The sequence below is a fragment of the Macaca fascicularis genome, chromosome 19, assembly GCF_037993035.2.
Source record: "Macaca fascicularis isolate 582-1 chromosome 19, T2T-MFA8v1.1".
NCBI classification, from domain to species: domain Eukaryota; kingdom Metazoa; phylum Chordata; class Mammalia; order Primates; family Cercopithecidae; genus Macaca; species Macaca fascicularis.
Genome location: NC_088393.1, coordinates 10562157 through 10574404, shown reverse-complemented (window position 1 = coordinate 10574404; position 12248 = coordinate 10562157). Strand labels below are relative to the sequence as shown.

Here is a 12248-nt window from a genome sequence, read left to right as displayed (position 1 = left end):
TGAAACCCCGTCTCTACTAAAATACAAAAAAAATTAGCCGGGCGAGGTGGCGGGCGCCTGTACTCCCAGCTACTCGGGAGGCTGAGGCAGGAGAATGGCGTGAACCCGGGAGGCGGGGCTTGCAGTGAGCTGAGATCCGGCCACTGCACTCCAGCCTGGGCAACAGAGCCAGACTCCGTCTCAAAAAAAAAAAAAAAAAAAAAAAAAGAAAGGATTGAAAGGAGGAATGACATTGTCTTTGGGTTCTAACAGAATCAGTCTATGTATGTCCTTTCTTATTTTATGTATTTATTTATTTATTTGAGACAGGGTCTGTCTCAGTCAGCAGGTTGAAGTGCAGTGGTGCGATCATAGCTTACTGCAGCCTCCAACTCCTGGATGCAAGGGATCCTTCCGCTTCAGCCTCTTGAGTAACTGAGACTACAGGGACATGCCACCACACCAGGCTAATTTTTTAAATTTTTTGTAGAGATGGGATTTTGCTATGCTACCCAGGCTGGTCTCAAAATCCTGGACTCAAGTGATTCTCTTGCCTCCACCTCCCAGTGTTGGGATTACATGCCTGAGCCACTGTGCTATCAGTATGTCCTGTGTTTCTGTGTCTTAAAATTTAAAAGTAAAATAATAATAATGGCCAGGTGTGGTGGCTCATGCCTGTAATCCCAGAACTTTGGCAGGCTGAGGCAGGAGGATCACCTGAGGTTGGGAGTTTGACACCGGCCTGACCAACATGGAGAAACCCCATCTCTACTAAAAATACAAAAATTAGCCGTGAGTGGTGGCGCATGCCTGTAATCCCAGCACTTTGGGAGGCCAAGGAGGGCGAATCAGTCAGGAGTTTGAGACCAGCCTGGCTAACACGGTGAAATCCCGTCTCTACCAAAAATACAAAAATTAACCGGGCGTGGTGGTGCACACCTGTAGTCCCAGCTACTCAGGAAGCTGAGGTAGGAGAATCGCTTGAACCCGTGAGGCAGAGGTTGCAGTGAGCCAAGATTGCGCCACTGCACTCCAGCCTGGGCGATAGAGCGAGACCCTGTCTCAAAAAAGAAAATCCTCCAAGGTACATGATTCAAGGAAACAACTGAAGTTCACATTTATTTGTATAGTATGCTGCTTTTAGTGAACAAAATTTTTTTAAAGTGTATATTCAGTTTTTAAAAGTATTTTTTAAAAAGTATATATTCAGTATATACTATTTAAAAAACTTTTTTGAAAGTATTTTTAAAAAGCATATATTCAGCATATACTATTAAAAAAAGTATATATTCAGTTTTTAAAAGTATATATTCAGAATGTTCCCTTGGTCCACAGAGCTCTGGTGTCTGCATGGGGGTGCAGGGTGGGTTATTAATTATTCCTGCATTCTCAGTCCCAGGATCATGAAGTCACGAGGTTGAATGTAGCAGAGTCTGTCTCATCCTTCGAGGCTCATAACAATACCCCTTCCTCCAGGAAGCCTCCCTTGCTTTCCCAGAGACAGCTGCGGCTTCCTGCTCTGGGCTCCCCAGGCCTAGTTCCCAGGGTCCCTCTCTCTGCTCCACTGTGATCACAGAGGAGTCCTCAGCCCCTGGCACCCACCATGTGACTTTCTATCTCTATGAATTTGATTACTTTAGGCATCTCAGATAGGTGGAATTTTCTATCTGGTTTATTTCACTCAGCATGGTGTTCTCAGTATTTACCCACATGTCAGAATTTCCTTCCTTTTTAAGGATACACAAAAGTCTGCTTATCCATTTGTGAGTTTTTGTTTTTGTATTTTTTTGAGACAGAGTCTCATTCTGTTGCCCAGGCTGGAGTGCAGTGGTGCCATCTTGGCCTCACTGCAACCTCCACCTCCTGGGTTCAAGTGATTCTCATGCCTCAGCTTCCCGAGTAGCTGGGATTACAGGTGCCGGCCACCATGCCCAGCTAATTTTTGTATTTTTAGTAGAGAGAGGGTTTCACTATGTTGGCCAGACTGATCTCGAACTCCTGGCTTCAAGTGATCCACCTGCCTTGGCCTCCCAAAGTGCTGGGATTATAGGCATGATGCACCATGCTTGGCTGGCTTGCTTTCTCTCTCTTGCTCTCTCTCTCTCTTTGGAGCTGTCTTTTTAAGTTTTTATTTAATTTTAAGAAATTGAGCTTTATTAAATAGTAAATGTAACTACAACTTGTGGTTATAAATATATACTTAATGGAAAAAATATACATACATTGCTGGTGTGTGCTCAGATACATTTTGTTGATGGGGTGTGTGACCAGGGATGTCCCCTTGGTCCACAGAGCTCTGGTGTCTGCATGGGGGTGCAGGGTGGGTTATTAATTATTCCTGTATTCTCAGGCCCAGGATCATGAAGTCACGAGGTTGAATGTGGCAGAGTCTGTCTCATCCTTCAAGGCTCATAACAATGCCCCTTCCTCCAGGAAGCCTCTCTTGCTTTCCCAGAGACAGCTGCAGCTTCCTGCTCTGGGCTCCCCAGGCCAAGTTCCCAGGGTCCCTGTCTCTGCTCCAGCTGTGACTGCAGAGGAGTCTATGCCTGAAAATTGAGCCCTTCTGGGATTCTAGCCATGTCCAGGCACAGAGCAGGGGAGGGGGAGTTTGCAGAATGAATGAATGAAGCATCTTCATCCCTTGAATTAGATGTGGAATGAAGAAGTCTGGTTGTTCAGGGATGGGGATCGTGAGCTCCGTTCTGCTCATCTTGGCCGCACTCGCGTTGGGAGGCAGCCGCAGGACAGACATTGAAGGCCAAGGCTGAGGAGGCGTGGACAGCGGAAGAGGAGGCGGTGGGTGGTTCGCACATACAGGCTGCCCGAGGAGTCCACGGTTTTGAGCATGGTCAGCGGGGAGTAGCGGACGTTGGTCTGTCGGCGCAGGGGTGGCCGAGCCGAGCTGATGACATTGACAATGGCCTGCAGAGTGGAGCGCCTGAGCCCTGGGACCCAGGGAGGGCTTCACCCCGCAACATACCTGAGCCACCACTTGGGGCTCTGGGCCCTTCACTCACCTGAACTACATCCTGTGGGCTCTGTCCCACGGAGCGAAACAGCTCCCTGGAGGCTGGGAGATAGAGGTCCCGGAAGTAGTGCAGGGTGTCAGGGTCAGTGCCTGGGAACTCAGCTGTAGAAACCTGCGCCAGAAGCTTCCCCTCAAACTCGGTGACCACGGGGCCTGGTTCCACCAGGGAGATGCTGGCGACCGGGCAGGGGTAGTGTCAGTCTGATGCCCCAACTGCTCCCTGACCTATTTTGTCCATTTATTTATTTATTTATTTTAAGATACAGGGTCTCACTCCCTTGCCCAGGCTGGAGTGCAGTGGCATGATCATAGCTCACCACAACCTCCAACTCCTGGGTTCAAGCAATCCTCTACCTCAGCCTCCCGAGTAGCTGGGACTGCAGCTACACACACCACCACCCTTGGCTAATTTTTAAATTTTGGGTTGAGATGGGGGTCTCGCTATGTTGCCCAGGCTGGTCTCAAACTCCTGACCTCAAGTGATCCTCCCCTTTCAGCCTCTCAAAACGCTGGAATTACAGGTGTGAGCCGCTGCACCCAGCTTCATTGTCTTCATCTCTCCTCTCCCCCTTTCAATGCCACCTCCCCAGCACTGCCTCCAAGCCCCCTCTGCCCACGTGCCCGCCTCACAAGATGTTGAACTGCAGCAGCTGGATAGCCAGGCTTTCGAAGAATCCCTCCAGGGCGAACTTGGAGGCTGCATAGACATCGTTGAAGATGACACCTGTGAGGGTCAGAAGGAGAGCTCTTTGGGGGTCTGGGAGGTGGGCTTTGTGGGTTCCAGGGTGATGGGGTCTTTGGGAGACAGAGCAAAGAGGATGTGGAGACGAGACAGAGCAGATACATGGTGCCAAGATGATGTGGGGTATGGCATTGTGTGATGGGGTCATATGGGGTCAGAACGAAGTTGTTCTCGGGTGATGGGTGCCACCTCCTCTCAGCTCCACCTGGTCCCAGGAAACTCCCCTATTTCCCTCCATTCTCTAAACCTTTGGGGCCACTTGGGGATCCTCTTCATTTTTCTCTTCATTAGGGCTGTTGTCTCTCTCCCTCCCTCCCTTTCTTCCTCCCTCCCTCCCTCCTTTTCTCCCTCCCTCCCTTTCCTTCCTTCCTTCCTTCCTTCCTTCCTTCCTTCCTTCCTTCCTTCCTTCCCTCTCTCTCTCCCTCTCTTTCTTTTTCTTTTTTGATAGGGTGTTGCCCTGTCCTGCAGTCTGGGGTGCAGCAGTGCAATCACAGCTCACTGCAGCCTTGAACTCCTGGGCTTAAGCAATCCTCTCACTTCAGCCTCTTGAGTAGCTGGGACTACAGGCACACACCACGATGCTTGGCTGATTTTTAAATTTAATTAATTTATTTTTTGTTGTTGTTGAAGGGAGACGGAGTCTCACTCTGTCGTCTAGGCTGGAGTGCAGCCTTTGCCTCCTGAGGTCAAAAGAATCTCCTGCCTCAGCCTCCTGAGTAGCTGGGACTACAGGTGCACACCACCACACCCGGCTAATTTTTGTATTTTTACTAGAGATGGGGTTTCACCATGTTGGCCGTTCTGGTCTCAAAATCAGCCTCAGCCTCCCAAAGTGCTGGGATTACAGGCATGAACCACCGCATCTGGCCAAAGGTTTGTTGGTTTTTTTTGTTTGTTTGTTTATTTACTTATTTATTTATTTATTTTTTGAGACAGAGACTTGCTCTTGTTGCCCAGGCTGGAGTGCAATGGCACAATCTCAGGTCACTGCAACATCTGCCTCCTGGGTTCAAGCAATTCCCCTGCTTCAGCCTCCCGAGTAGCTGGGACTACAGATGTGTGCCACCACACCCGGCTAATTTTTTTGTATTTTTAGTAGAGGTAGGGTTTCACAATTTTGGCCAGGCTGGTCTTGAACTCCTGATCTCAAGTGATCCACCTGCCTTGGCCTCCCAAAGTGTTGGAGTTACAGGCATGAGTCATTGTGCCTGGCCTAATTGAAAAAAAAGTTCATAGTAATAAGGTCTTGCTATGTTGACCAGGCTGGTCTCAAACTCCTGAGCTTAAACAACCCTCCTGCCTAGGCCGCGCAAAGTGCTGGGATTATAGATATGAGTCACCATGTCTGGCCACTTTTTCCTTCTGAACTTCATAATCCTTCTGAACACAATTCTCCAGGCTAATTTATTTTATTTTATTTATTTTAGAGACAGAGTTTCACTTTGTTGCCCAGGCTGGAGTGCAGTGGCACAATCTTGGCTCACTGCAACCTCTGCCTCCCAGGTTCAAGCAATTCTCGTGCCTCAGCCTCCTGAGTAGCTGGGATTACAGGCACATGCTACCATGCACAGCTGATTTTTTTTTTGTATTTTAGTAAGAACGGGCTTTCACCCGTTCTTACTGGTGGTCTCGAACTCCTGAGCTCAGGCAATCCACCCGTCTCAGCCTCCCAAAGTGCTAGGATTACAGGCATGAATCACCAAGCCTGGGCTCCACACTAATTTAGAATATGATCTAAAACCCATTCACCATCCTCCCAGTCTGGGGAGGATCAGACGCTGGTGGGATTTCCAGGGGTGGGTCCCCACAGCTCACCCTGCAGCCCCATGACGCTGCTGATCACCACGATGTGGCCCTGCCGCCTCCTCTTCATGCCTGGAAGCACAGCTTTGACGAGACGGACAGCTCCGAAAAAGTTGGTGTCAAAGACATTCTGCATGGCAGCAAGGCTGAGCCCCTCAAGGGGCCCCACCAGACCCATTCCAGCATTATTCACTAAGAGAAGAGGTACTAAGGTTACCTGAAAGTCCCTTACCCTTCTAGCACTACTTCCAGACACCCCCTGAATCACCCCACCCCGTACTCCAAGTCCAAGGCCAGTCCAGGGTATCGTGGGTGGACAAATATGAAATCTTGGTGATCTTTAAACACAGTTTAGCGTTTGTCATAGGAGATCCTCAGCCCTGAGTGGGAGGAAGGGCTGCTGGGAATAGTGGCCCCCTTAATCCATGAGCAATTCGATTCTGACCCCAAATTGCATCAAGACAGTGACACCCACCTTCCTGCGAAGGTTGGGGACCTTATGACTTATTTCTGCATCATGCTGTCTTCCCCAAGTGACTCATCCAAGTAATTTTCCCAACCACGTATGACTTTCTCCATATATGAGAATTTCTATTCCGTAAAATCTGCCCCACCCCCAGGCCTCAGATTATTACTAGTGTCTCTAATATTTTTATTTTTATTTTTATTTTTTTTTTGAGACGGAGTCTTGCTCTGTCGCCCAGGCTGAAGTGCAGTGGCCGGATCTCAGCTCACTGCAAGCTCCGCCTCCCGGGTTCACGCCATTCTCCTGCCTCAGCCTCCCGAGTAGCTGGGACTACAGGCGCCCGCCACCTCGCCCGGCTAGTTTTTTTTTTTTGTATTTTTAGTAGAGACGGGGTTTCACCGTGTTAGCCAGGATGGTCTCGATCTCCTGACCTCGTGATCCACCCGTCTCGGCCTCCCAAAGTGCTGGGATTACAGGCTTGAGCCACCGCGCCCGGCCTAATATTTTTATTTTTTAAAAAATTGATTTTTGGGCCAGGCATGGTGGCTCATGCCTGTAATCCCAGCACTTTGGGAGGCCAAGACGAGTGGATCACCTGAGGTCAGGCTTCAAGACCAGCCTGAAGAACATGGAGAAACCCCGTCTCTATTAAAAATACAAAATTAGCCGGGTGTGGTGGCCCATGCCTGTAATCCCAGCTACTTGGGAGGCTGAGGCAGGAGAATCACTTGAACCCGAGAGGCGGAGGTTTCAGTGAGCTGAGATCGCGCCACTGCACTCCAGCCTAGGCAGCAAGAGTTAAATTCCATCTCAAAAAAAAAAGATTTTTGGCCAGGTGCGGTGGTGCACGCCTGTAATTCCAGCACTCTGGGAGGCCGAGGTGGGCGGATCACTTCAGGTCAGGAGTTTGAGACCAGCCTGGCCAACATGGTGAAACCTCGCCTCTACGAAAAATACAAAAATTAGCTGGGCATGGTGGCAGGCACGTGTAATCCCAGCTACTCAGCAGGCAAGGCAGGAGAATCACTTGAACCTGGGGGGTGGAGGTTGCAGTGAGCTGAGATCACGCCACTGCACTCCAGCCTGGGCGCAGAGCAAGAATCCGTCTCAAGAAAAAAAAATTTTTTTTTGATTTTTGAGACAAGGTCTTGCTCTGTCTCCCAGACTGGCTCTATCATAACTCACTGCAGCCTCAAACCCCTGGGCTCTAGTGATCCTCCCACCTTGGCCTCCTGAGTAGCTGGGATTAGGCATGCACCACTATACCTGGCTAATTCTTAAATTTTTTGTAGAGTCAAAGTCTCACTATTTTGCTGGTCTCGAGCTGCTGGGCTCAAGCAATCCTCCTGTCTCAGCCTCCCAAAGTGCTAGGATTACAGGTATGAGCCACGGCACCCAAGCCTTAATAAATCAATTGGTAGGATCAACTGGTCTACCCCTGTTGGCCAACTGGTCTACCCCTTCTGTCCAGGTTCAGAGATTGGGGAAGGAGCCAGAGAGCTGGTGTTCAGACCTTGCCGTATTGAGGGTCTATACTCAGACCAGGATGGGGCTCAGTGAGTCAGGGGCTGCAACGTCTTACCCAGCACGTCCACTTCTCCCTGGATACAGCTGAGACAATGAGCCACCGACTCATCACTGCACACGTCCAGCTGGGCCACAGTGAGGGTCTGCCCCAGAGCCTCCCCAGCAGCTGCCTCCAGTGTCTCCTTCTTCCCCAGGTCCCTCATGGTGGCCACCACTGGGGGCAGAGAGTAGAGCAGGGACAGGCACTGAGTTCCTTTCCCCTTGGTGTGGGCTCCACGTTTCTGTGATCTTGCATTAAAAGTCACAGAGAGATGGAAACCCACAAGTTTACACACCCACATTTATCACTCAGCCAACAAGTGCACACTTGTGTACATGCATCTCCACATACCTGTATCCATCCTTCCAACCATGAGTTCAACAGACATTTATTGAGCATCTACTATACACTATGCCCTATTCTAGGTGCTGAGGCTATGGCATGAAATAAGATAAAGTCGCCAGGTGTGGTGGTGCAAGCCTGTAATCCCAGCACTTTGGGAGGCCTGGGTGGGAGGATTGCTCGACCAGGAGTTTGAGACCAGCCTGGGAAGTATAGCAAGATCCCATCTCTACAAAAAAATTATATATACAAATTTGCCAGGTGTGGTGGGTGGCCCCCACCTGTAGTCCTGGCTACTTGGGAGGCTGCGGTGGGAGGATTGCTTGAGCCCAGGAGGTTGAGGCTGCAGTGAGCTGAGTTGGAGCCACTGCACTACAGCCTGGGTGACAGAGTGAGACCCTGTCTCAAAAAATAAAAAAATAAGGCTGGGGTGGCTCACATGTGTAATCCCAGCCCTCTGGGAGGCCGAGGTGGGCAGATCACAAGGTCAAGAGATCAAGACCATCCTGGCCAAAGTGGTGAAAGTTCGTCTCTATTAAAAATACAAAAATTAGCTGGGCGTGGTGGCACACACCTGAAATCCCAGCTACTCAGGAGGCTGAGGCAGGAGAATTGCTTGAACCTGGGAGGCAGAGGAGGTTGCAGTGAGCTGAGATCATGCTACTGAACTCCAGCCTGGCAACAGAGTGAGACTCTGTCTCAAAATAAATAAATAAATAAATAAATAAGATAACATTTCTGCCTTCATGGAATTTATAGCCTAGTAGGTAAGACAATAAAATACACAAACATAAAACAGACTGCCATGAAAAAAATGCATACATACCTATAGCCAACATACATACATACATGAACACTGAAGTTAATAGCCATATATATATATACACACATATTTTGAGACAAAGTTTCACTCTCGTTTGTTACCCAGTCTGGAGTGCAGGGGTGTGATCTCGGCTCACTGCCACTTCTACCTCCTGGGTTCAAGCGATTCCCCTGCCTCAACCTCCCAAGTAGCTGGGATTACAGGTGCCTGCCACTACACCCAGCTAATCTTTTGTATTTTTAGTAGATATGGGGTTTCACCATATTGGTCAGGCTGGTGTCAAACCTCAGGTGATCTGCCCACCTCATCCTCCCAAAGTGCTGGGATTATAGGCGTCAGAAGCCAAAGAGCCACAGAGCCTGGACAAGCTTATCCTCTTTTTTCTTTTCTTTTCTTTTTTTTTTTTTTTTTTTTTTTTTGAGATGGAGTCTCGCTCTTGTCACCCAGGCTGGAATACAGTAGCAAAATCTCGGCTCACTGCAACCTCTGTCTCCTGGTTCAAGCGATTCTCTTGCCTTAGCCTCTCAAGTAGCTGGGATTACAGGTACCTGCCACCATGCCCAGCTAATGTTTGTATTTTTATTGATTGGTTGATTGATTGACTGAGACAGAGTCTTGCTCTGTCACCCAGGTTGGAGTGCAGTGGCGCAATCTCGGCTCACTGCAAGCTCCACCCCTGGGATTCACACCATTCTTCTGCCTCAGCCTCCAGAGTAGCTGGTACTGCAGGTGCCCGCCACCACGCCCGGCTAAGTTTTTGTATTTGTAGTAGAGATGGAGTTTCACCATGTTAGCCAGGATGGTCTCAATCTCCTGACCCCGTGATCCACCCACCTCGGTCTCCCAAAGTGCTGGGGTTACAGGCATGAACCACTACACCTGGCCAATTTTTGTATTTTTAGTAGAGACGGGGTTTCACCATGTTGGCCAGGCTGTTCTCAAACTCCTGACTTCAGGTGATCTGTCCACCTCGGCCTCCCAAAGTGCTGAAATTACAGACATGAGCTACTGCGCCCAGCCTCAAGCTTATGCTCTTAAGCAGGACCTTAGCATATGTACCATGTCTGCACATGCACCAGCATGCATGTTTGATATCCCCCAATGTGTGCAACCATAATCAACCAAGAACACTCCTGGGGGCATTTGCCTCTTGTCTTCGGGCCAGTGTGATTTGTGGGTAGCAGGCGCCTGAATGGGGTCACTTGCATCTACATGTGATATAGTGGGAAACATGGGTGCAAGGGATGGGATGCCTGAGTTCAAATCCCAGCTCTGCCACTTTGCAGCTGGGAGACCTTGAGCAAAGACCTTTGACAGTCTGCATCTTCGTTTCCTCATTTCTAAAATGAGGCAGGCCAGGCACAGTGCCTCATGCCTGTAATCCCAGCACTTTGGGAGGCCCAGGTGGGCAGATCACCTGAGGCCAGGAGTTCGAGACCAGTCTGGCCAACATGGTGAAATCTCGTCTATTAAAAATACAAAACATTAGCCGGGTGTGGTGGTGCATGCCTTAATCCCAGAAACTCAGGAGACTGAGGCATGAAAATCACTTGAATGTGGGAGGTGGAGGCTGCAGTGAGCCAAGATGCGCCACTGCACTCAACCTGGGCGACAGAGCAAGACTCTGACTCAAAATAAATAAATAATAAAATAATAATAAAATGGGGTGGAGGATAGTGCCTGCCTCACAGGTGTGATGTGAGGATTAAACGACTTCCTGGATTCAGGGCACTTAGAATGCAGCGTGGTACATTGTAAAAGCTCCGTAAACATTAGCCTCCAGCAGTTTAATACACCCATCTGCCCGCCCACAGGAACGCACGTTATTCCCTGCACACTGGCGTTCAGGCTGTCATGCTCAAAGCTGTGTGTGTCTCTAAAACAGAGGGCAGAGGGCTGGGAGAAGCACCCCTGCCAACTGGGGCAATGCCCTCACCCCTAGTCGCCTCCTTGTAAGTAACAACCCTTTGCCCACTTTGGCTCCAGCATGCACCCTCTGGGTCAGGGGTTCTCCTGGTTGGTTAGGATGCAGGTTCCAGGGATTTATTCTAGAGGTGCAGAAAGGCAAATTCTTAGAACTAGAAGGCCATCCCTTCAACCCCCAAGGTCAGGAGCACTTAAGAAGCTTATCTCAGTAAAAGCAGTAATCTGGGGAGACTGTGGAGGAGTGAGCATCAGGGTAGTGATTATTCCAATCTAGGAAATGCCCTAGTGAAACCCTTCTAAAAATATCACCCACCCACCCCCTGCCACTCTCAGCATGCTTTATTTTGTTTCTCAGCACTTATTCCCACCAGATATAGCAACAATTTCTTTTTATCTGTTTATCGCCCGTTCTCCCTCTCCTCCCCGAATGACACCATCCCGAGGGCTGAGATTTTTTTGTCTATTTCATCCCCAGTTGTGTTGCCAGCATTCAGAACACCCAGAAGGTGCTCAAGAAATATTTGTAGGATGAGGGGATGATTCCTGGAGGGAGAGGAAGACGGCATGCATCCTGAGTTCTCCTCAAGCCCACAAGTACAGCTGGGAGAGATGGGTAGGGGAGACAGTGCTGGGGAAGCTGTTTCCACCCTGCTGCCTCCTAGCGCCGCCCTGCACCTCTTACCCTGGTAACGCTTCTTGGGGTCATGGGCCAGCTGCACTGCAAGTTCCAGACCAATTCCTGATGAGCAGCCGGAGATCAGCACAGTCCGGGGTGCAGCGGCCATGTTGATCCCCTCCCTGGACGCGTGACCTCCGCCGGGCAGCACCTGACTCTGACCATTCATCCTGGGCTCGTCTGCTCCCTCCTAACCCCCTCCCACAGATCCCCTGCAGGGCAAAGCCTCCGCCCTGGCCAGGAGACCCTCAAGTCTGGACTGACCCTGAACAGGCAGTAAGAGAGAATCTCTTAAATCCTTTCTGCACCTCATTTTCTTCATCTGCCAAAAATTTCTTCTCCACACCTACTATACACATCACTGGTTTTTGTTTGTTTGTTTTTAAGAGACAGCGTCTTGCTCTGTCACTCAGGCTGCAGTGCAGTGGCACCACCGTAGCTCACCGCAGCCTCAAGCGATCCTTCCACCTCAGCCTCCAGAGTAGCTGGGGCTACCGGCACACACTACCATACCCAGCTAATTTTTAAATTTACTTCGTTTTTAGACATGGGACCTTGCTCTGTTGCCCAGACTGGTCTCCAACTCTTGGCCTCAAGCGATCCTCCTGCCTTGGACATTTGTAACCGTTTTCTTAATTTTTAATTTTTATTATGAGTGTAAATTATTATTATTATTATTATTTTGAGACAGAGTCTTGCTCTTGTCACCCAGGCTGGAGTGCAGTGGTACAATCTCGGCTCACTACAACCTCCGTTTTCCAGGGTCAAGCGATTCTCCTATCTCAGCCTCCCAAGTAGCTGGGACTACAGGTGTGTGCCACCACACGGAGTTGATTTTTGTATTTTTAGTAGAGATGAGGTTTCTCCATGTTGGTCAGGCTGGTCTTGAACTCCTG

The 12248-nt window shown here is 49.5% G+C and overlaps 1 protein-coding gene across 1 annotated transcript; it reads right to left on the bottom strand.

Moving 5' to 3' along the window:
* Positions 1-2159: 2159 nt before the first annotated feature.
* RDH8 (retinol dehydrogenase 8) lies at positions 2160-11480 on the bottom strand. The gene is made up of 6 exons (XM_005587919.4): positions 11359-11480; positions 7601-7759; positions 5565-5744; positions 3638-3731; positions 2997-3180; positions 2160-2901 (listed from the first exon to the last, which is right to left on the bottom strand). The coding sequence occupies exons 1-6, from the start codon at positions 11459-11461 to the stop codon at positions 2686-2688; spliced, it is 936 nt and encodes a 311-aa protein (XP_005587976.2). The 5' UTR covers positions 11462-11480; the 3' UTR covers positions 2160-2685.
* Positions 11481-12248: the final 768 nt, after the last annotated feature.

What these genes read in the sequence shown, in the direction of transcription:
- RDH8 (XM_005587919.4), bottom strand. Translation starts at nt 11,461, where the DNA reads ATGGCCGCTGCACCCCGGACTGTGCTGATCTCCGGCTGCTCATCAGGA. An exon ending in CAGCGTCATGGGGCTGCAGG is followed by an intron (nt 3,732 to 5,564) that starts GTGAGCTGTGGG and finishes TGACCCTCACAG; the next exon opens with GTGTCATCTTCAACGATGTC. An exon ending in GCCCACAGGATGTAGTTCAG is followed by an intron (nt 2,902 to 2,996) that starts GTGAGTGAAGGG and finishes TCCACTCTGCAG; the next exon opens with GCCATTGTCAATGTCATCAG.